Genomic DNA, 24,383 nt, shown 5'->3' with positions numbered 1-24,383 from the left:
GGGTACTATAGGTTTTTGTATATTTAGTATATGCAACATGTTTAGAAGGACAGCCATGCATTAAGAATTTAGTAAACCTTGTTCTTTAAAATCTACACCTCCTAACTGGTCTGCAACTTCCAGTGCTACATAAACTCAGGCCCTCTGGAGCCCAGTAGTGTAAAGCAGTGATGTTCCCCAGATGGTCCAAACCCTGCCGTTGCCTCTGCATTCTCTCATTTGACACCTATGTCCCCTCCCCTCTGTACCCAAAGGAAGCCTGAAGTAGAGGCTAAAAGATATAAACATAAAGCTGGAGAGTTGGCTCAATGGCTAAGAGAACTTGTTGCTCTTGAAGATGACCTGGGTTCAGTTCTCAGCACCCACATCATAGTTCACATCGATTTGTAACTCCTGCTCCTTCTTTTGACCTCTAAGGCACACACATAGCGTATATACATACATACATGCAGGCATGCAAAACATGCACATATGATAAAATAAGTCTTAAAATCATTGGGAAGGGGGAATGGATGAAGAGAGAGAGAGAAGAGGGAGAAAGAGAGATCTCCAAGGTAAAGTGTAAATCTCCAGAAGATCCACAATGCTGTCTGCTAACCCTGAGCCTTCAAGGAAGAGCTAAAGCCCCAAAAGGCCCTGAACAAGTGCAAAGAAGGGAGGAAAGATTCCTGAAGAGAGGAAAGAAAAAATTCCCATAGAACACAGAGCTGCTGAAACAGAGCAGGCACAGACAGCTGGAGTATTGCAGATGCCAAGGGGAGGGTGCAGATTTTATAGCTGAACTCATACACAGTGCAAATTGAAACACCATTTTATCAAGCTTTATAAAGATGCAGAATTTTGGTGTCTTAAAGCTCTTTTAGCCCAGAGAACATTTCATTCATTATTTTGGGAGGATGGCATATGTCACTAAGAGAATGTCTTCCAAGCCTGCCCAATATGGGGAAAATACCTTTCCCTGGTTGTTTTTAAAGACTCCCAGATTTCCCTGGAAGTGCTCCATTAGCTTGTTTGTTTTTGTTGTTGTTGTTTTGTTTTTTATTTTTTAGTTTTTTTTTTGTTTGTTTTTCGAGACAGGATTTTTCCAAAGCTTTGGACCCTGTCCTGGAATTAGCTCTGTAGACCAGGCTGGCCTTGAGTTCACAGAAATCCACCTGCCTCTGCCTCCTGAGTGCTGGATTTAAAGGCAGGTGCCACCACCACCTGACAATTGTTTAAGCTTTGATGCTGTTTCTACATTTGGTTCATCATACTCTTAAACTTTCTATTGTAAGTTTTTCTTTACCCTTGGGTTACTTAAGAATATGCTTGAGTACCAAGCTCTCTTTAAAAGTAGAGGCGTAGAGGTGGTTTTTGTTTTGTTTTTGTTTTGAGAAAGGTTATTTCGGTGTAACAATCTTGGTTGTCCTGGAACTCACTTTGTAGACCAGGCTGGCCCCAAACTTGGAGATCTGCCTGGCTCTGCCTTCCAAGTGCAGGATTAAAGGCGTGCACCACTACTGCTCGGTGAGTCGTCCTTTTTGTACATTTTTTTAAGTTTTATGTATGTGTGCATGCGAGTACATGTGAGTGTGAGTACATGTGAGTGTGAGGGCATTGTTGGGGGGTATGCATGGAGGTCAGAAAACAGGTAGCAAGCGCTGGTTTTTCTTCCTCCATGTTAGTTCCCAGGATCAACCCAGACCTTCAGGCTTGACAGCAGGTCCATTTCTCAGTGAGCCATCCTATTACCCTCACTTCCCTTGCTATCGCATGCTGTGCTAACCCGTTTTCATAGCCGGCACATTTGAAGCACCATCCTTTCTCAGTATCTTTGCAGCAGGAGTACCTCTCTAGGTGTAGCCACACTTGCCTACTGCAGCTCTGCAGTCACACACACCCCCCTTCTCTGTGGTCAGTACTTACGTGATCATCGTTCACGTGAGTATGCCCTGTAGTGTGGCCTCCCTGGAGGTGAAGTCACCCGTGCGTGTTTGCCCACCTTCTATTTTATTTTATGTCATTTTCAGGACACTTTCTGTTTGTAGAAGGTCAAGTTGGTGCTTTTCTTTTTAGCATAACATCCTTTCTCTCTCCTCTGTCCTCCCTCCTCTCTTCCTCCCCTCCTCTCCACTCTCTCCTTCCCAATCTTCTTCCCTCCCTCATTACATTGCCAAGACATATTAAGTGGATTACAAATCTATACAAATTTTCTGTTTTTAGTGGCACTGACCAGATTTGAACAGGAAAAAAAAACCTTTCTTTCACTCTCTAGTTATTACAGTCTTAGGTAATGGGCTTGTCCCTTTAAAATGATGGTCACTAGCTGTCCGCACCCAACAGCGTAAAGGCCCTTCTTTAGGACTACTGTCATTTTTAAACTTTAAATTGTTCCTCTTAATGAAGCTATCTTCCATTTTTTATGTTCATGTTTATGGGTGTTTTACCTGCATGTTAGTCTGTGCACATGCCTGGTGCCCTTGGATGCCAGAATTGGGTATTGGTTCACTGAAACTGGAATTAGAGACAGTTTTGAGCTGCTGAATAGGTCCTGGGAATAAAACTCGAGTTCTCTGCATGAACAGCAAGTATTCTTTAACTGCCAAGTCTCTCCTTCCCTTTAAGACCTCATCGTGTTGTTTCAGAAATAATGTACTGTCTCTTTTAATGCTCTCCCACCACAAGGACTGACCACAGTGTCCACAGTGGTCCCCTAATACAACTTACTCCTGCAGGGTTCTTTTATGTGAGCTACTTCCCATTAAGACTCCAACATGTTGTTTTTGGCCAAGGTGGGACCCTCTTTAGGCTGTTCTCCAAGTCTTTTAAGCTCATCTGGAGTATTTCCTTACTCATTTCTCAAGGGCACAAACAATGGTTGGAGTAATGGTATAACACCCAAGTCCTTACTGATTTTGTTAGTAAAATACTCTCAGGAAAAAAATCAAGCTATCACCAAAGGAGAAATTGTTGAGAATAGTTCATTTTCTTATAAGTGTATTCCACATTTTCTCGTTCTCCATTTTTTTTCATGGTTTTGGTGTTATGTGTTTCTTCAGGTATGTTCCAGAAAATGCTAAACACTCTCCTTTGTTATCCTCATTTTGAGTGCCAAGTGTAAATATTAGGTTTCACAACTTAGTTTTATTTTGGTGTCTTTTCCAGTCATTTTAGTTGCCTAACGTGCTTTAACAGATGCCTACAGACAGATTCACTGGGTCGGTGTGAGTTCTAATACTTTTATCTTCAGCCTTTATGCCACTGATTTGTCTAGGTGTAAAATGCTTTGGTTACTTTTAAAACATGATTGTCTCCACAGAGAATCCTATTAAATTTGCTGAGAAGAGTTTTACCCCTTGTATTTTTTTGAAAAAATTCAGTGTGTGTGTGTGCACATGTGTGTTTCTTTGAAGTTTATTAATCATACTTAAATACATTGTGGCTTTGCTTACTGTGAATGATTTGATGGTTTTTAAGTATATCTTCAATTGTTGTGAATATGTTTTATTTCTTAAGCATTAGTTCTGTTGTCTGGTCTTTGACTTCTCCAGGAACTTCTGTTATGTGTCTATTGGGTCTAGTTTGCACATACGCTGCTTAGCTTTTGCCGACTTAACACAAAATCAAGGCTTCTCTGGGTAGGAGGAATCTCAGCTGAGGCATTTCTCATCAGATTGGCCTGAACATGACCGTAAGGGCATTTTGGGGGTGCTAATTGATGTGGGAGCACCCAGCCTACTGCAGGCTACGAATTCCTGTCTTGGCTTCCATCAAGGACAGACTGCAACCCGTACAGCAAATAAACTCTTTCCTCTCCAAGTTGTTTTTGTTCAGTGTTTTAACCCAGCAAAAGAGAAGCAACATGGACACAAACTGATAGCGGAGAAGGGGATTTTGCTGTAATGGACGTGATCATGTGGTGCTTTTGCTTTGGTCTATTTTGTGGGAGGGAGGTAGAGGATTTTGAAGAGCTGGATTCTGAAAACAATTGAGTGGTCCAAACTTAATGAACTGATGTGGTAACTTAGAAGATTATGCTGAGAGAAATGGAGGCCTGGCTTGTGATCTTTCAGAGGAAATATATTGGGCTGATTGTGTGATATTTTGAATAAGAAATTGAGGAAGTAAAATCTTTGTTTTAATGGGACAATTGATGCTAGTGAGCTGGGCCTAAAAGATTATAACCAGCTGTGATTTTAGAAAGAGCCTAGCATCACTGATGTCAAATCATCTAGGAACCTTTCACAGTCAGTGCACAGAACCTGTGGTCCAGGGGGAACCAAGGCTTCATATCAAGCTGACAGCTGAACTTGAGTCTTCCACCTGCTACTGGTTTTGAAGGAAGGCATGAAGGGTCTCGGAGAGCAGCTTGACAGACTGGCAGGGTCAGTGTCTCTTCCAGAGGCCAGGAGGCCAGTAGGGATGGTGTGGCCTCAGCTGCACTGCAGACCCAGGATTGAAACGATGCTGTCTTGCTTTTTGTTTTGTGTCTTTTTCTCTTTAATTAACTCATGATCTTGCTTTGTGAAATTATTTTTCCTAAACTTTGTGGACCTCACACATGTTGAAGAGGCCAGGAGGCCAGTAGGGATGGTGCGGCCTCAGCTGCACTGCAGACCCAGGATTGAAACGATGCTTTCTTGCTTTTTGTTTTGTGTCTTTTTCTCTTTAATTAACTCATGATCTTGCTTTGTGAAATTATTTTTCCTAAACTTTGTGGACCTCACACATGTTTGGTAAGCACTCTACCACCTACATTTTTATCAATACTTTTCTATGTCTTTAGAAGCAAAATACAATTCAGTGTAATTTGTAAAACGTATACTTTGAGAATACCTTTTTTAAAATTATTTTTTTCTTCAAATATTCACAGAATGTTTTCTGGAATCTCCTGGCCTTCTTTATCTTCCCATTTGCATAGATTTTTTTCTTTCCTTGTATTTCTCTGTTTAATTTGGATTCTGTTCCCAGGTGTTATTTTACTGTGTGGTTTATGGAGAAAAGCAATTTTGACTGGTAGTTTGGAGAGTTAATAGACCCCACCAGTTGGTTCTAGCTCCTATGGAATTTCCTGTAAACTATTTGTGTTCACCACAAGGGAAGTTGAAGGCATCTGCTTAGTGACTGTCCTTAAGCGGATGCACTGAGCTTTTGAGACTGGTGGAGTTACCAGGGGGGCGCCCTGTGGTTTGCCCCTGCATGCTCTTCCATAGGTTGTAGACCAGCCTCCTTTGTTAATTAGGTCCACACTAACGAGCTGTCTGTCACTGCATTTCGTTGCACATGTTTTCTGAGGGTTTTTGGTACTGCTATTTGGGTAGTTTTGCATTTTTATCTCATTGTTTATGTAGTTTAATCCTTTGTGCAATAGAATGAGTATAAGCAAAGTGTACATGTATAAAACAACATCCAGGTCAGTTGCAACATGATTGGTACCCACAATCCTGGGTAATGCCTTCTTTCCACAGATGCCACAGTATTCTAATATATGATAATATATAGATTAGTTTGATGAGGTTTTAAACATTCAAAATTACATAGTATTATGATTTCATGTCTGGTTTTTTTTAGTGGATCATTGTGTGTGTGTGTATAACATGCCTCCTTTAACTTTTTCCGTGTAGAGAGATTCAGCAAATTACGTTCCACAAACAAATTCTTGGAATCTTGATTGTATGTTATTTATGGCCACAATAATAGAAGTGAGAATTGACATTTTACAAAAGATATCACATCAGTCTACTGTATCTCTAACTTGAGGCTAATGTACACATACACAGTGTTGTGTGTGTCCTTCCGTGCACACACACTAATTTGAAATGTAACTAAGGACTGAGGGGGACAAGAACTTTGGGTATTCATGTGTTGGATACAGTATTCCATGTACATTCATATGTATAAAGGTACACGCACATGTATTTAATATGGAGAAAGGAGAGAAAAATGAGAAGATGGGAGAGGAGAAGAGAGGGGAAGGGAGGGATTTTGGGGACGAGATACACTTGACATAAACTTCATTTGTCTTCCAAATATACCTTAATATACCTAACACCTAAAGGTTATTATATAAAAGAATTTAAGTACTTTTAAAATCTTGACCCCTATTTTGATTTGATCCATTTTATGAGGTCACTCTGGAATTTTCCATTTTTGATGTCTTTGTTGACACTCAAATACTTTGAACATTGAAGCATATTGAATTTGGATTAGGGATACTTAATTTACAATGCTTTTTGATTCTGAATTCCTAAGATTTTCTTATCCATTTTTTTAAAAGGTATGAGGATAGGTGTTAAACCAACTCAGCATGCTCATTCAGGACATATTAGGAGTCCGAACCCACTGTCTATTCAAGTATGCCTTAGAAGTATTTCTACATTTTTACTGTTTGAATGTTGAGCTATACTTTTAGATCTTTTGAGTTTGCCTCACAAGTATCTTGAAAATTTTTTAAATTTCAATATTAATATATTATGTTTTTATATGAATGTTTTGCCTGCATGAATGTCTGTGTACCATTGTGTGCTGATGCCCTGGAACTGGAGTTTCCAATATTTCTGAACCATTGTGTGTATGTCGAGAACTAAACCTAGGTCCTCTGGAAGAGCAGTCAGTGCACTTAACGGCTGAGGCATCTCTCCATCTGAATTCTTTTATTTTTATGATTAATTTTATTTTATTTTTTAATTTATTTTTTTAAAAAGCTTTCTCTTCTCATTTTACATGCCAAATCCAGTTCCCACTACTTTACTCCTCTTGCTTCCTTCCCCATCCCATCCCTTCCTCCTCAGGGTAAGGCTTCCTATGGGGAGTCAGCAAAGTCCAGCATATTGCTTTGATGCAGGGCCAAGGCCCTGCCCACTATATCTAGGCTGAGCAAGGTATCCCTCCTAAGAGAATGGATTCTAAAAAGCCAGTACAAGCAGTAGGGATAAATCCTGGTCTCGCTGCCAGTACCCCCTAATTTTCCCCAGCCATATAACTGACACCCACATTCAGAGGGCCTAGTTTGGTCCTAAGCTGGTTCCTTCACTGTTAGGCCAGAGGTGGTGGGCTCCCATTAGCTCAGGTGACCCCATCATGGTCTTGACCTCTTTTTTCATATTCTTGCTCCTCCCACTCTTGGACTGGACTTTGGGAGCTCAGCCCCGTGCTCCACTGTGGATCTCTGTACCTGCTTCTATCAGTTGATGGATGTAGGTTCTATGATGCCATTTAAGATAGTCAATCAATCTGACTGCAGCAGATTCTTTGTCCTGGATGCTTTGTCTGTATTTATCATTCTGATTGTTCTTATTATGACTATTTATTTTGAAACTTAATTTTGTTTATTTCTAATTCTAATGTGCTACTATTAGTCCTGCCTGTCAAGTTGCTTATTTCAGTGACTATATTGTTAGTTTTAAATCTTTTATTCATCTTCATGGGCTCATTTCTGAAATTGTTTAAATATGTGTCCAGTTGTCCAACTTTCCGTTAATTTTCTTGATCATATCATATCAATCACAATAATATAAAATGCTTATTTCCTAAAATTAAGTATTTGCATCTTTGTCTTTTTGACATTTTTTTTTTTTTAGTGGTGATGGTGTCTCAGCTCTAGGGACTTTTATTATTGTTAAGTTCTGTATGTTTAAAATGCTTTTGACTTTCTACATAAAGAGCATGTTTTGTTTTCCTCTCCCAGGCAGGTGACATTCAGGGCTAATAACTCTAATCCAAAAGGGAGAGATCTGTTACAGGCTACACTGAATTTAATAATCCCAGTTCATCTTTTCTCGGAGTCCTGATCAACCCCAGTTCAGCTCTCACGGCATTGGCCCCACTTCAAGTACAGCCTTCAGGCCTTTACCAATAAATGAGGGAGGCATTTCTTTCCTGTTTGTCAGACGTGGTGAAGTAACCTTTGACTATTTGAGAGAAATACATACCCAGAGGATCCTTGACTTCAGAGTACAGAAGGCTTCGTTCTATGCATTTCCACATCAGGATGCGATTTACATGGCATTGTTTCAGGCAGGGTCGCCCTGCAGATGTGACGGTGGACCACAGAGAGTATTTCATCTGGTGATATCATAACTGTTTTAGTTTAAGTATACACACTATAACAATGCATTTCTCAAGATAATGCTAAGTGACACATGACTATATTTGAGTCCCCCTGGCTGTGTTTATTGTGACACCGTTTGCATGGCTACTTCAGTACTTTCCATCTTCTCTATTCTGCAGCTACTCTGACTGAGGCCATTCTGGCTGCTCTCAGAACTCAGGTGTCTGTGGGCACATGATCACCAGTTCCCATCTGCTTTCTATCAATCTCTCTGGTGAATGTTTCTTTTTCGGTACCATGATTGTAGGGCAGGGTCTCTTTGCTCTTCAGACATGTTGGGGTTAGCCCATTTGTCACCAGCCTGCCCAGCTTCAGAAGTCAGCAAATACATTCACATTGTATGTGTGAGGACTTTATAGGCTTCCATTTTAATTCTTGATGCTTGTGGGATACATAAAACATTCTGCTTATTTTTCCCATCTGTAGAAATTAGTGTCTGTTTCCTTAGCCAGGGCTGGATTTTTATCTTAGCCAACCAGTGTCTGAAGTCTATAAACAGCTTCAGTGGGGGCACTGAGTGTCAGCAGTACTTCCAGGGATGTGTTTCTGGCGTCTGTGGTGCCCTTGACCTGGTAGATGATCCCTGTCTCTAAACACTTTTAGACTGTGGGAAACTGCCCTCTGGATTCCAGATGTTTCAGCTAAGATTAATCCCTGATGTCCCAGGAAACTTTGTGAGTCAATATATGGCATGGTTTGGGAAATGGTTGGATTTATAAGATGTTACAGAATGTAAATTTATCTTGTACTCTTGCACAGTCATGAAAAGCCTCTATGGTTTCTCTGTGCCTAGCCCTGACCTTCCTTCAATCGTTAGCTATGGTTTGCAGCCTGTAGTCCATGCACCAGTCTTCCAATGCTTAACAAAAAATAGAGGTATACTCGGAGTCCATTTTCAAAAGGATTGCCTCTCTGATAGCTGAACATCTGTAGTCTTTATTAGGTTTGCTCTTAATACTGTAAAAAAGTATTTATTTTGTCAGCTTTCCTAGTTTACAATAAATTATCCCATCCAGCCTCAAAGTAATTTCTGCTTGTTTTTACAAAGGAGTTTGTGTTGCTGTGTTTGCTTTCTCTTGCTACCACATAGTATCATAACTTCATTGGCTCAAATTGGTCATCTTATATTTTTGTGGATTAGAGGTCTGGCAAAGGGCCGTACCCAGCGAAATTCTAAGTAACTCTTCTATGCTCACCTCCCTTCCCATCCCAGTCATAGGCGCTCTAGCTGTAAATGATCTTTCTGAACACGCTTTCTTTAGATCCATCTGGCTGTGTGGATATACATGCATGATTATTCCAGACGAGACCTCTGTGGTAATGGAGTCTGTTTGGTTTCTTGGGTCAGAATTTCCCATTGGGCAGTGTTCTGTGTTAGTGGTGCCGGTGATGTGCTCTTACACCCCATAAGACAACCCTCCCACCTATTTCTTTACTTGTTAGTCTTCCTCACTTGGTTGAATGCCCATCAAGAAAAATAAACAATGGAAAATTTGAAAATAAATGATTAAATACTTATCATTTGGTATTAACTAAAAGAAAACTATTTTAATAACCAACAAAAGTCTTAAAGAGAAGAGAAAGGGCCAAAAGAAATACATGGAATTATTCATAATGGTAAGGCCCAACAGTCTTGACAGCTGAAACTGTATGTACATCTTCCAAAATGCTTTAACTCCTTTATTATTCACAGACACTTTGACAATGAATGTGTCCTTTGCAGTATCACACCATCAGCAAATTAAAAAAAGTATTTTTTCTTCACAGGCTGTGTTGATATGTTTTCTTACCTGAAGTAGATGGGCCCATATTCTATTAAAGCTATTCCCTGTGTGTTTCTGTTACCTACTCTCTTCACCTGTGTTTGTGCTGATTAAGGAGTGAGCAGTGATGGACAATACTTAATATGACCTTACAGAAAACACATGCCAACTTACTAAGACAATGCAGCTTGAAAAACTAGCTCAGATGACCCCGGTTCCAGTTCCCCTGTGTGTATCTAGTAGAAGTTAAGAATGGGAACTTTGGCTATGTATGTTTGTATCAATTGACTCACACTTCTGGTTTTATTGTGGTTTTTTTTGGCTTATCATTATCAGTAAATCATTTTCTTTGTAAGTCATGAGTGCATGCTTGCATCTGTGTAATTTTTGAAGGCATTAGTGCTTATTTCTCAGAAGGCAAGAATAATTTTTTAGAAGTTCATATATATGCCTTTATTAGTTTAAATATCTTGATACATCCACTACAATTTATTCCTTTTCCATAAAATATTTACTGAATGTCTAGTCTTTGCTAGCCAGTACTAACCAAATTATAATAAAAATAATGTGCTCTTTTGAAAATATACATGCAAATAATATTATGCAGATTGAGCAGGTTATATTTAGGAATATTTATGCCTATACATATATGCATGTAGCAATAATTAATGAAAAAAGGGCATGAATTTGAAAGAGAGCAAGGTGGAGTATGTGGGAAGACCTGGGAGGGAGAAAGGGAAATGATATAATTCCCAAATAGGAGAAGTAGTTTTTAAAATGTTATTGAGAGCTAATGCATCCTTGACAGTTTGCTTCTGTCCTCAGAATCTAAGCACTCGACTCTTGATTCAGTCTCTTACAGTGAGGACAAAAAGGTACCTTTTCCACAGCATCCTAACTACTATATTGGAAGCAATGAGAAAATTAGTTACTGGAAATCTTTTCATTTTTCAGGATGAGAGAGACCCAGAGAAAGAAGAAGAACTGGAACTGAAAAGAGGCCTTTTATATAGAGACTCTGCCTATGACAGTGACCCTGAATATAGGTATGGACTTGCTTCTGTATGTGGAGATCTTTCTCATAGACATAAAAATGACACATTTATCTTTTTCTAGATTTTAATCTTAATTTCATTCTTCTAACTATAGGTATGTGTGTCTGTATGGATATGTGGATGTGAGTGCAGATGCCTGTGGAGCTTGGAGACAAGGGATCTCCCTGGAGCTGGAGTTACAGAGGCTGTGAGCCACTGTTGGTGCTGAGAACTGATTAAACTTGAGTCCTCTGAGAGAGAGTAGCACTCTTAACCACTGAGTCATCTCTCCAGCCCAGTTACTTTTTTTTTTTTGTTACTGAAGCTTTTTGATAATAAAAACAAAAACAAAAAAACCAACACAAACCAGGCAGTGGTGTCACATTCCTTTAACCCCAGCTCTCCAGAGGCAGAGGCAGAGCCTGGTGGATCTTTGTGAGTTCAAGGCCAACCTGGTCTATAAGAGCTAGTTCCAGGACCCAGGACAGCTAGGACTGTAACACAGGAAATCCCATCTCAAAAAACAGCACACACACACACACACACACACACACACATAAAAGGTAGGGGGATGCTTAGTAAAGTGCTTGTAGAGCAAGCGTGAGGACCCGAGCTTCCACGTCCCAGCACCCATGCTCTGGGTGGAAAACAGAAACATTGGTGCAGTTGTGTTTGTTTATCCAGCACTGTGGAAGCAGACAGAGGATCCCTGGGGCTTGTTGACCAGGGAGTGTGACTGAATTGGCGAACTCCAGATTGTGTGAGACCCTGTCTCAAAAAATAAGGTGTAGAATAACTGAGAAAGACAGCAAATATTGACTTCCTCCTCTATGTACACATGCACGTGTGTGTGCATGTGTGTGCACCCCCCCCCACATAAACAGCCAGCTCACAATGATGTGTTTCCCCCTGTTTAGAATTTATTTGACTGCCCAGCAAATTAATATGTTTTATGACACATTTATTCTAAACTAAAAGTACTTTCCATAATTAGATAAGTAAATCTTTTCAAATAATGTAAGAAAAAATCTGTTCTTCTAAAATTTCAGGGACATTAATAAAATATTTTTGAAAGCTTATGCTAGCAGATTTCATTTGAAAATTCTATTCTAATGACCATGAGATTTGAATTAAAGACTGTGAATCATGGGTAGTTACAGCCATTCTGCTATACCATGGAGTACTGTGTTAGTTTTTCACCAAGAAAGTTCTTAGAGACTTATATAGATGCTCCATGAAGCGGAATTTATTTTTTTTTCTAGCAGAGTTTTCACAAAAATGGTCACCTTGGCTGGAACCTCTATGGCCATGTGGGGGCCTAGCATGAGTGTGAGTCTCTGCCTCCCAATCAGGAGGCAGCTTGGGCCTCTTATGAAAGTGGGTTGACTATTATAGATGAATTTGAAAAAGAAACAGTGAAAAAAAGAAAAAGGTTCAGAGAGCACACAATTTATGCAAAGTTCTTTTCTCTTCTTTGTTATTCTTTCTTAAAAAGTCTCTTCCCTAGATTGTTGTACCAACTAGTGTTTTGCAAACTTGTTACACACTAGAGTTACCCAAGAGGAGGGAACCTCAATTGAGAAGATGCCTCTGTAAGATTAGCCTGTAGGCAAGCCTGTGGGATGTTTTCTTAATTAGTGATCGATGAGGGAGCACCCAGCATACTCTTTGTGAGAGGTGCTGCTCCTGGGCTGATGGTCCTGGTGTGTATGAAAAACAAAAAGTCTGAGCAAGCCAGTAAGCAGCACTCCTCTGCTTCATTCAGCTCCTGCCCCCAGGACCCTTCCCTGTTGAGTTTCTGCCCTGCCTTCCATCACTGATGGATTGTTGCTGGGAGTGTAAAATGAAATAAACCCTTTCCTCTGCAGTGTGTTTCAGTTATGGTCATTACCACAGCAATAGAAACCCTATCAGTTTAGGGGGATAAATCAATATGAGAGATCAGTTTGATACTAGAAAGGGTCTGATCTTTTTAAACAATTAATCATTGCCTGTGTTGTTTCTTCGAAATTTCCACCTGATTTCTGTTTCTACAGATTTCCACCTGATAACTCCAAAGGTTGTGGTTTCTAAATGGAGATGAAACCCAAAATGTGCATTAATAAATGCCCTGGATGGCTCTAATACAGGGATAGTGAAGACAACACTTTGACAAACACTGCTCTTGACTTGACTTGAGGTTCACCACTGTGATTCCTTTTCTTGTTCATTAGTGTTAATGATTAACACTGTGTTAATCCACTGTTGTGCTAACCCTTGGAAGCTTTAAATAAGAGAGTTGAGCAGCTACTGAAGAAGCTCTGTGCTCATTTTTGGTCCTTTTACAGTACTCAGCATTTATGGACGTCTTTGGACCAGCAGGATGGGATGGGCAGGCCTTTAGAATTAGTTAAAGGATAGTTTTGAACATTTTGCCCTGGAAGCTTCTCGTCAAATGACCAGGGTGTTGTTTTAATTTTATTTCCAATTCATGTGCTTCCTGTTAAGTGGGATTGAGAGGCAGGTACCTTCTCACAGCAAGTCATGACCTGTAGAGAGGGCAGACTGGATGTAGCCAGACAGCGCTTCAAAGCTCACCCTGGCTGGCATACTTCCTCCAGTCAGCCTGCACTATCCAAATCTCCCCAAACAGCACACCAGCTGGAGACCAAGTATTCAGTGTTGTATGGTGGACACTTCTCATTCAAACCACACGCTCCTTAAAATTACTATCGTTTCCTTAATGTATCCATCTTCAGAGCTCCATTTTATATAAATGTATTATATGTGTATGTGTGTATATAATTATGTTTATTTTATCTGAAGCCTGTTCATGAGAACCCAGTCATTAGCTACTCGCCTGACCTTCATTTGAACTGCCAACACACACACACACACACACACACACACACACACACACTACCTTCCAGGCCTCAAATGGTTTGCATCCTTTTTCTAAATTAATTACCATTAATTTCTTTTTGTTTCCTAATCCATTCTAACTTACCTAAAATATTCCTCCTTTATGTGTATATTATAGACTTTAATAAAACATGTGTATAAATTTATACTTTATACATTAATAGAATTTGAAGCTGATTGGTTCACTTAATTACCTCTGTTCTAATTGTCTTTTTTCTGCATAGCAATGTCACAGTTCAATAAAGAGCTTTCTATTCAAGTAAATAGTCATAAGTTTTTGGAAATATTGCTAAATTTAAAACTACAACATTATTCCTGCTTTAAAGCTAGCTGATAAAATATTTTGTAACATGTAATAGGAATTTATTAAATGATTGGTGAACAAGTGCTGAAAATATTGTTAAAATGAGAAGTGAAATTGGTTTAGAAAGCTCATTTTTACTTTATGAATTTTTAATGCTATACCTACATTCGAAATTTAGTAATACACAGCAATTAAAAAAATAATCCAGCTCTTCACAATTTATTAGAGATTCCAGAATGCCTTCGAAGTAAACAATACTGTGTTTAGGATTCTAATGTTCGTATTTGTACCTCTCTATAGACTTTATATTAGGACTCATTGTGCTCAGATCTGTATTTTACAATTCAGACTTTTTACTGTTCCTCTGTTGTAAATTTTTGGGAATTCATACATACATATAATGTATCTTGAACAAATGCACTCTCATTTCCCTTCCTTCCCTCCCATTCCCTATCTTCATCACCACTTTTTCTTCCCAACATTATATACTCTGTTTTCTAAATCCACCAAGTGATTAATTTGTGTGTTCAGGGGTGTGGGGCGTCTACTGCAACATTTTTAGCCTTTGGGGCCATACCCTGAAGACAACCTACTCCCCTCTCCAGCACTCACAAACTGCCAGTAGCTCTTCAGCTATGGGTGGGACTCCATGAGGACCTGAGGAAGAAGTGTGAAATAGATGTCCTATTTAGAGCTAAGCACGCCACAGTCTCTTATGTTCTGGGTGCTGACCAGTTACGGAGGTCTGTATTCATCTCCGTCTCCTGCAATAAATGAACCATCAGAGAACGGGTTTCTCTTCTCTAGTCAGCTGACATAGATTTGCTGATATCCTAAGTCTTACTATCTTGTTATGTGGGCATCCAAGAGCAAAGGCCTAGGTTGTTCTCGGTGCCTCCGGGGCCTTTGTAACTTGTAGGGAGATGCTTGGCACTGAAATTTTCCTTTAATAATTCATGCAATTTTTCTTTAAACTCATACATATATTATATACAAATAATATAATACTTATATATAAATACATATTTTTATAAGTGGGGTGGGTTTCTTGACCCAATTTTCTATCTCTAAGTCACTGGGATTACAGTCATGAACCACTAGGCCTGGTTTCACTACCTATTAATTTCTACATCTACCTACTTCTAAGTCTGTGAGCTTGCTGATAAGCATAAAAAAAGTACTTAACTCAGTGTATCGCAAACACTTCTTTGTTCCCAGTAAATACTGTACCATGTACTTTGTTTATATTCTCTTGAATTACACAAACAATTACATGAAAATATAATTAAGGAAGATTAAACTAAAAGTTAATTACCCAAGAGCTTACAAAGGGTTCTGACTTTAGAGGCTCTTGTTCATACACTGACCATAGCACGGTGTCTGTGCTGTTTTGATTTTGTTTTTGTGACAAGATCTCTTATGTTAGACATTGCTAACCCAGACTAACCTCAGACACACAGAGATCTGCCTGCCTCTGCCTCCCAGTTTCTAGGATTAACCGTATGTTCCACCATGTCTGGGTTTTGTGCTATTTTTACTTGCTGTAGCCCTCTCTCATCTCCAAGCTCCTTTTAAACTCTAACATAGGTATTTTTCTTCTTCATAGTTTGCCATGAACAGGTTAGCTTTCCCCTGTAGAGAGTCAGTGCTCAAAGGCAAAAGCCTTGCTATTTTAGTTCTCACGGTCCTAAGAGTATCACACATCCATAAAGTACTCAGTAAATATTTGAACTCACCATAGTACCTGGAACTTAATTCCACCGTTGTTTTAACCTTTTTTTTTTTTCAAAAACAATCTTTTCTCATAGCTGCTATCAGCGGCCACATGGTTCTCTCCATTTGGATGATGGTGAATACTGGCCCAACAGAGCAGCCTCTTTTAAGGGGAAATCTCACCGACCCGCCTTTGAGAACAGCATGGACAAGATGTACAGGAACTTATACAAAAAGGCCTGTAGTTCTGCTTCTCACACACAGGAAAGCTTCTGAGACCATCCACCATAAACTGTATGAGTTTCCGTGTCAACCTCTCAATGAAAGCGTTTAATGTGATCTGGATTTGTATGCCTTTCTTTAAAACAGGTGTCCACTGAGTAGCAGGTAGACTTGACGCCAGCGTATTCCTTCAAATGGTAAATTATCACAGTCTCGCCTTTATTAGAGAAGAATGTGCTGTTTCCAGTGTCAAAACCCTGGAACAAAGTTACAGCTCCAGTTTGTGACAAGGCTGTCCTGTCAAACTAAAGAGTAGATTCTCTCTAGAATGTTCTTCCATTTTTATTGCCTTTTAACTTTCTTTTCGCCTACTTGGCTGGCTATCTTATCTGGGTAAGATGTAATTAATATCAGCTCCCTGTTATCCATAATGAGCAAAAAGATGTTCTCTGCAAAAAATGAATTTCATAAATTTGAACCTGTTTTAATCAATATTATCTACTTTTTTCCCCTTTATAAGAGGCTATTGTATTTCTTAGGTCCTAAAAACTAGCTTTCTTTGTAAAATGTCCACACGCATTCACTGGCGGACCAGCTGAGTTATCCGGATGTCTACAGCTAGATTAGTTTACTAGAAGAGACCACGGATGATTCCACATGTAGCTAATATTTTAGTGTTGAATTATTTGCAGAATAAATAAAGCATCCTGTGTTGGTAAGCAAGTAGAACCTCCAAATAAACAAAATAAAAGAACTTTATTGTGATTTTACCTCTGGTATTGTCATAGGCATCACATCACCCAGGCAACTAGCATTCACACGTGAGAGGGACCATGGTGGGATTAAAATAACTCAGCAAGTGTCTTTCAGTAGACACTCATAAACCTAGCGGTGGACTGATAAAATGTGTGTCTCCTCCCACCCCACATACCCACACGGCCAGTGATGCTTTGAAAGGGTAAAGAAATTGATTGCCATCTACCAGCGTGAAGGGGGGGGGCGGTAAAGTGGCACTGAGAGGTGAAGCTGCTGGCAGCTTGAGGGGTTGACTACAGGGGAATTCGTTGGCTCCCCCATTTACTAATTCCACATTTCTTATCTTAAAAGAAAAAACTTTGACTCATACTCCATTTAACTTTGACACTAAATTATGACATTAGATGACATGCCTTTATGTTATGTCATAACTGAACTTTTAAACATGTCAAAGCATCTCAGGTTGCCAACCTGTGCTATATCAAAATGAGCATCACAGCTAAGAGCACGGGTCTGAGATTCCATCTCATCTCTGCTATTTTCTAGCTGAGTCTCTTGAGTTCTGTTTCCTCAGCTGCCACAGAAAGAGTGTGGAGTATCCTCCAAACCATGTCCTGTGGATGAGAAATAGCATTCTCTGAAATGTGTGTAGGAACACACACACACACACACACACACACACACACAGCTTGGAGAGCCATTGGTAGATGCTAGGAACGGACAGTGCTGCAGATGTGGGAACAGCCCTGGTAAGCTGGCCGTTGTAGGCATATGTTTCCATAGTCTTCTAACTTAAGCACATTTGTCATTGTAGCCACCACTCTATTTCTCCAGCTCTGCTCCCACTCCCAGATGACTTTCTGAGATGCGTTTGGATACAGGCTAACAAAATGTTGCAACTTGTGAGCACTGAGTTCCCTAACGCAGGTTCTATATTATAATGGTTTGCACAATGTGTTTTCAATGGTTGATGTGACTAATGCTCTTTTTTTTAGATCCATGTCTGGTAACTGGAGAGATCAGTTGGTAGAGTGTTTGTCACGTGAGCAGGACTGAGACCAATTTCCCCAGGTGAAATCTGGGTACAGCAGCACTCCTCTATCATCCCAGTGCTGGGGAGGTGGCTCTCCCTCCCTTCCTGAAGGAAAAGAAAGAGCCCAGGAGCTCACTGGCTGAGTAACACAGCAGAATCAGCGAGCTCTAGGTTCAGTGAAACACTCAAAAGCTAATAACTAGAGATAGTAACTAGAGAACATATTTAGTGAATGGTGACCTCTGGCCTTGACACACACGCACAAAACCACACGAACATGTACACATACACTCCATATTCTGAATGGAAATTGGTGTATTTTACCTTAAAAAAAGAAAAGCTAAAATTAAATCCATTTAAAATTGCCCCTTCTGGCTCAACTTATGATGACAGAGCAAAGCTGATTCACCTCCTGCCCAGGATGAAGAAAGGCAAGGCAAGAGACAAGTATCCCACAGTCCCTCTAAGGAGCTAACACATCTCATTAGATCTGAATTCTTGTTCCCAAGAGTTCAGTTCTAGGAAACAGCCCTTTAAAACTGTAGCGCTTTTTGGAGACACTTAAGACACAAAGTGTAAGAATGTTGTAACCAGAGGATAAAACTGAGAACATATTCTGTAAGATCTGGAATGAGGTAAAATATCTGCTCTGGTATGATCAGCATGTTCCTGGAAGTCCTAGTCAAAAATTAAAGGTATCCAATGTGAGAGTGAGATGTGAATTATGTCTAAAGTGATGTGATAACATAAATAGGGAATTATAAAGATCTATTCAGAAACTGGTAGATGGAACTAATAATTAGTTCAACGGAGTTGCAAAATCAAAATACAAAAATCTGTGTCATTTTAGACACCACAATGACCTAAATAAATAGGGAACTTTAAAAAGCAAAACGACTTATATTTGAAACAAGAATAAAGTATGCAGAAACTAAAGAGATGAAAAATGACATGAAAATTATAAAATATTGATACATTTGAAGACTTGAATCCAAAGACATATGAATTAACATTCCATAGTCAAAGGAAGCTTACTCAGAATTTCAATGGCAATGTTTAAATATAATTTTCATATGGAACCATTACACTCTTCAAATAGCCGAAGCAACTGAGTAAGGAGAAAGCTGGAAGTACTTACACTTTCTGATTTCAAATTACATTTCAAAGCTGTAGTATAACACCACGGCACTGGCACAAAATCAAACACATGGGCAAACAGAAAAGAATGGCGAGCTCAGAAGTAAACCATACAGATTTGGCTAACCTTCAGCAAAGATGCCAAGAATCCAAAAGGGGTAAAGAACAAAAATAAATAGTAGGGATTGCACCAAACTATGACACTCCAATAGCAAAGAAAACAGTCAGAATGAAAAGTTAGCACAATGATTAATATGAATCATTCACCCACTAGGTGCTTTGACCATGAAGTTAGGCTCTCAAGAAACCAAGTGGGGCAGAGGTGGCTGCCAAAACAGGGACAGTAGTCCTAGCCATGTCACTTAACAGTTTAAAGGCTCATGTGGTAAGTAAAATATTACAAATATGCATTAAAAACAGATTCCGACCCCCCCCCCAAAAACCCACCTCTAAATGGGTTACAGTATGTGTAAAAATACACATAGGCTTGGGAAAGTTTTTTAAAAATAGAATAATAAAAATATAGTAAAGATGGAAAATACACAGAATCTGGATTCTGCATGTTTTTGTGTTGTCTTTAGATTTTCTGATTGCTAGTGAAGAAACAAGAGCTGCTAAGACACACTAGATTATGAAGACTGCTAAATAAACCAACCTATTTATTTGAAAAATATTGCCAGGCGGTGGTGGTGCATGCCTTTAATCCCAGCACTTGGGAGGCAGAGGCAGGTGGATCTCTCTGTGAGTTTGAGGCAAGCCTGGTCTACAAGAGCTAGTGCCAGGACAGGCTCCAAAGCTACAGAGAAACCCTATCTCGAAAAAAAAAAAATCTTAACTTCAAAATGGAAGTCAAAAGATATGTTACTTTGAGAAAGAGGTAAACCAACCTATACATTTAAAAAATGTTTAAATTCAAAATGGATGTCAAAAGATATGAACTGTAAGAAAGAGAGTATGCTTTTATTTTCACAGGAATAGAGAAGCTGTGGATTCATTCTAGGTTAAAGATGATCAGGTTTGATTGGGAAAGACTCCCTAAAATCCTAACTACAAACATAAAAAAAATATAAACCTAGAAGCAGTATAAGACTTGTAATATATGTTTTACCTGCTCAAACATAAAACAAAAAAATTATCTTTAACTAACTTGTATACCACAAATTCCATACTTATAATGCATATTACCTCTAAAAGTTTATGTATTTTCATAATAAGGGAACTAAACATCAATGAAAATGATTGGCCCAGGTGATATAGAATCTCAGAATGCCTCTGTTACATCTTCTCAAAATTATACATACAAAACAACTTCATGGTTGTTGGTTGAGATGGCCCAACCTCACAGACTACTCCAGTCAGGATGTCATTATTATCCCAATTTTCTCAAGTTCCTCCCAAAGATACCAATGGCCCCAGGCACCAGGAAATAGTCTACAGAATGATGTCCACATTTCCAAAATATTGATTATGGATGGTTGCTATCATTTAAGGGGAGTTGATTTTAAGTTGCTATTAGTAATGGTCAGGAAAAAAGCTGAACAAAAAAGATTAGATTTAGGAATCTTGTTCTGAAAAGAAAAAGGGGGATATAAAAATTATAGGATAAAAAGGTATATTATTGAATCTTTTTAAATCCAAAAAACAACTGCTAATCTTAAAATATTTTACACTATTATGGATTTTAGTTTATTGTTACAAAGTTAAAGTTATTTTTACCTTACTATATGTCTGTTTCTACTCTTGTGTGGGGTGTTATGCTTATGCAACTCATTTTAAAATGTAATGTATAATTAAGAAATGCAGATTAATGGTCATCTATAATAGTTAAACTTGTAATATTAGATATGTTTTCAAGTTTAAGCAGATATATTTAGATAGATAGATGGTCTTTAAACACTTTAAAGACCTACAGAATATGGCATTTAAAATATTTTAATAGCCTAAGGCTTTTCACGACAGTGAGGCACATCTACTTCTGGTTGCACCAACCAATCTACTTCAGAGAAGATGATGGGCATCAAAGAAACTATGTATGGTCATTTGGGCAAAACTGCCCTTGCTTCAATTGCTGACAGTATGCTCTAAACTAGATCAGCAGGATGCAAAAAAAAAAAAAAAAAGTGTTGGTCAAATTTTGCCAAGACAAGATAGTCCAGTCCTTCAAAATTCCCTGCTTCTCAAGAAAGTCTGTCAGGTATACTAGACATATAGGCCAAAGTGGATGCCCCAACATAGCAGAAAAACTTTGAGTAACTATCCAGGCAGTCAAATGTCCCTGACATTAGATAACATTACATATTCTGGGGTCTTTGATGGAGTTGAAGACAAAATAATTAGACTTAAAGTTTTCCTTATTTGTGATAAAAAGGTAAATTATGTATAAAATTTTAGACTCACCAAGATAAAATAAATAATAAAATATTTTCTCTAAATTTGTTAAATACAAATGGACTGGTTATTCTAACTGTAATTCTTTTTTGATAACTGTGTTGCTGTCTATAATTTTACTATATTAAAGTTAAAACCTTTCTTCTTATTAAAAATGGGGGAATGCTTTGAAATAATCCTTCTTTACACTGTAAATTATACTGTGATTGGCTTAATAAAGAAGATGACTGGCTAATAGCTGGATATCATAAGGTTAGGCAGGAAAACCAGACTAAGGACAATGGAAAATGTCTCTGGAGTCAGAGTCTCCAGAGAGACAAGGAGAGGCAGCAAGAGGTACAAAATGAAGGATAGGTGATACCACTTGGCAGAATGTAGATTAATAGAAATGGGTTAATTCACTGGGCAGTGGTGGTACATGCCTTTAATCCCAACACTAGGGAGGCAGAGGCAGGCAGATCTCTGTGAGTTTGAGGCCATCCTGGTCTACAAGAGCTAGTTCCAGTTCCAGGACAGGTTCCAAAGCTACAGAGAAGCCCTGTCTCAAAAAAAAAAAAATGAGAGAGAGAGAGAGAGAGAGAGAGAGAGAGAGGAGAGGAGGAGGAGGAGGAGGAGGAGGAGGAGGAAGAAGAAGAAGAAGAAGAAGAAGAAGAAGAAGAAGAAGAAAAGAAGAAAGAAGAGAAGAAATGGGTTAATTCAAATTCTAAGAGCTAACTAGTAATAAACTTGAGCTATTGGCCAAGAATTTATAATTTATATTAAGTCTCCATGTTAGTTATTTGGGAACTGGTAGGTGGGCAAGAAAAGTTCATCACAAGTGTCTAAAAAAAATTAGAGATCTTATATTAGCAACTTAACAGCAGACAGGAAAGCTGTAGAACAAAAAGAAGAAATTGTGTCCAAAAGGAGTAGATAGTAATAAATAAACTCAGGGTTGAAATTAAAGAATTCAAACAAACAAAAATACAAAGAATCAGTGAAATATATAATTGGTTCTTTAAGAAAATTAATGAAATAGACAAACCATTTTCCAAATCAAATAAAACAGAGAGAAGATTCAACTTAACAATATTAGAGATGAAAGAGGGGACATAACAGACACTGAGGAATTCCAGAGAATCCTAAGGACATACTTTAAAAACCTGCACGGCACCAAATTGGAAAAAATCTAAAAATAATAGATGATTTTATTGCTATAAACCATTTATCAAAGCTAAACCAAGATCAGATAAGCAATTTAAACATATCTAAAATCCCTAGTGAAATAGAAGCAGTAATTTAAAGTAATTAAAAAATAATGAAAATCCCCAAACCAGACAGTTTTCCACCACTTTCAAAGAAGAATTAATGGCAATATTCTTCAAATTATTCCACAAAATAGAACAAAATAGAAACAGAAGTAACATTGTCCAATTAATTTTATGAGGGCACAATTATCCTAATACCCAAATCACATAAAGACCCAACAGAGAATTATAGACCAATTTCCCTTGTGAATATAGATGTATAATTCTCAATAAAATACTTGCAAACTGAATCCAAGAACTCATCAAAAATGTCATCTACCATGATCAAGTAGGCTTTATCCCAGAGATACAGCAATTGGTCAACATATGTAAATCAGTAAATGTGATTCACTATATAAACAAACTGAAAGACACAAAACAAAGATAGGGACTTTAACAAAATCCAACTTCCCTTCATGTTATAAGTCCTGAAAAGATTAAGGATATAACCTAAACATAACAAAGGCAGTTTGTAGCAAGCCCACAGCTAACATCAACTCGAATGAAGAGAAACTCAAAGCAGTTCCATTAAAATTAGGAGCAAGACAAGGTTTTCAATTCTCTTTATATAATTAGTACTTGAGCTCTTTGCTAGAGTAATCAAACAATTTAATGAAATCAAGGCAATACAAATTGAAAAGGAAGAAGTCAACATATACTTTCCAGATAATATAATTCTATATAGTAGTGACCTAAAATTTAATCAGGAAACTCCTACAGCTGATAAACACGTTCAGCAAAATAGCTAAATACAAAATTAAGTCACAAAAATCAGTAGCCTTCCATATACAATTGGCAAACAGACAAAAAAAATCGGGGAAATAACACCATTCACAATAGCCACAAATAATATAAAACATCCTGGGTAACTCTAAACAAGTAAGTGAAGAACTTGTAGGACGAAACTTTAAGACATCAAAGAAAAAAAAAATGAAGAAGATATCAGAAGAGCTGATCAACATTATGAGAGAAAGAAACTCCAAAGATACCATTTAGTTTGTTTTCTGTTGACCATGGACTGCTAGGCATTGGGCCTACAGGTAAGAGTGGTTTGCTTCCCCAGTGAGACTCCCTTGGGAAAAAAAGAACTAGGTTTTCATTTGTAAACAGCTATCAATTGGAGATAGCTTCTGGGCTAGGGATGGGGGCATAAGGGTGAAGGCTCTAGATAGGGAACAGTTCAACTTCCCTGTGTTCAATGAATTGTGTAGGTATTGTCTTCAGCAAGAGAGCCTTGCAGTCACTTTGTGAAGATCAACCAGTAACCTTGGCAATAATCTGAGTTGTTTGGGTGTCCCCCTGGGAGGGACCCCTTTGACCAATTATATGTAGTCCAATTCCAGTACTGGATGCTGCATTTGGTGACAAGAGATTTCTAGTTGGAGATCTGTTTTCTCCATTATTTGGTGATTGGATTGCTTTCATATATGTATATATTTTGGGAAGTTTCTACTGTATTAGGTTTTCATAATACCTCTCAAATGGTTCTGAGTTTTAGCGGTCTCTCCCTCTTCTTTCTTCCTCTTCCCTCTTTACTCCCTATCCACATCTGATCCCTTTGAAGGCCTCAGGGAAAGGAAAAAGTGTGAGGTGTGTGCATATTTTTTTTTTACTCCCTGTCCATCCGCGTATATTATTGAAAGTTCTGAAACCAAGAATATCAAGCTTATAATGAGGGTCCCTCTCTATACTTGGTATTTACATATACAACCTGACATTTTCCATGTCTGTGAGCTAAGGGGGATGTGTAATCTCAG

General features: G+C 38.5%; 1 protein-coding gene across 4 annotated transcripts in view; it reads left to right on the top strand.

Moving 5' to 3' along the window:
- Spata6 (spermatogenesis associated 6) overlaps positions 1-19,385 on the top strand; it is a 92,268-nt gene extending 72,883 nt beyond the window's left edge. For 3 of the 4 annotated variants that reach the window (XM_050136202.1, XM_050136204.1, XM_050136205.1), the window contains 2 exons: positions 10,807-10,898; positions 15,900-19,385. In XM_050136202.1, the coding sequence (XP_049992159.1) occupies positions 10,807-10,898; positions 15,900-16,080 (273 nt within the window). In that variant the 3' untranslated portion in view covers positions 16,081-19,385. The other variant, XM_050136203.1, reaches the window with a different exon arrangement.
- The last annotated feature ends 4,998 nt before the right edge of the window (positions 19,386-24,383 follow it).

The sequence above is a fragment of the Alexandromys fortis genome, unplaced genomic scaffold (assembly GCF_014885135.2).
Source record: "Alexandromys fortis isolate MF-2015 unplaced genomic scaffold, M_Fortis_MF-2015_v1.1 scaffold_13, whole genome shotgun sequence".
Taxonomy (NCBI): domain Eukaryota; kingdom Metazoa; phylum Chordata; class Mammalia; order Rodentia; family Cricetidae; genus Alexandromys; species Alexandromys fortis.
Note: the sequence above shows the minus strand (reverse complement) of the source record. Positions and strands in the feature narration are given on the sequence as shown.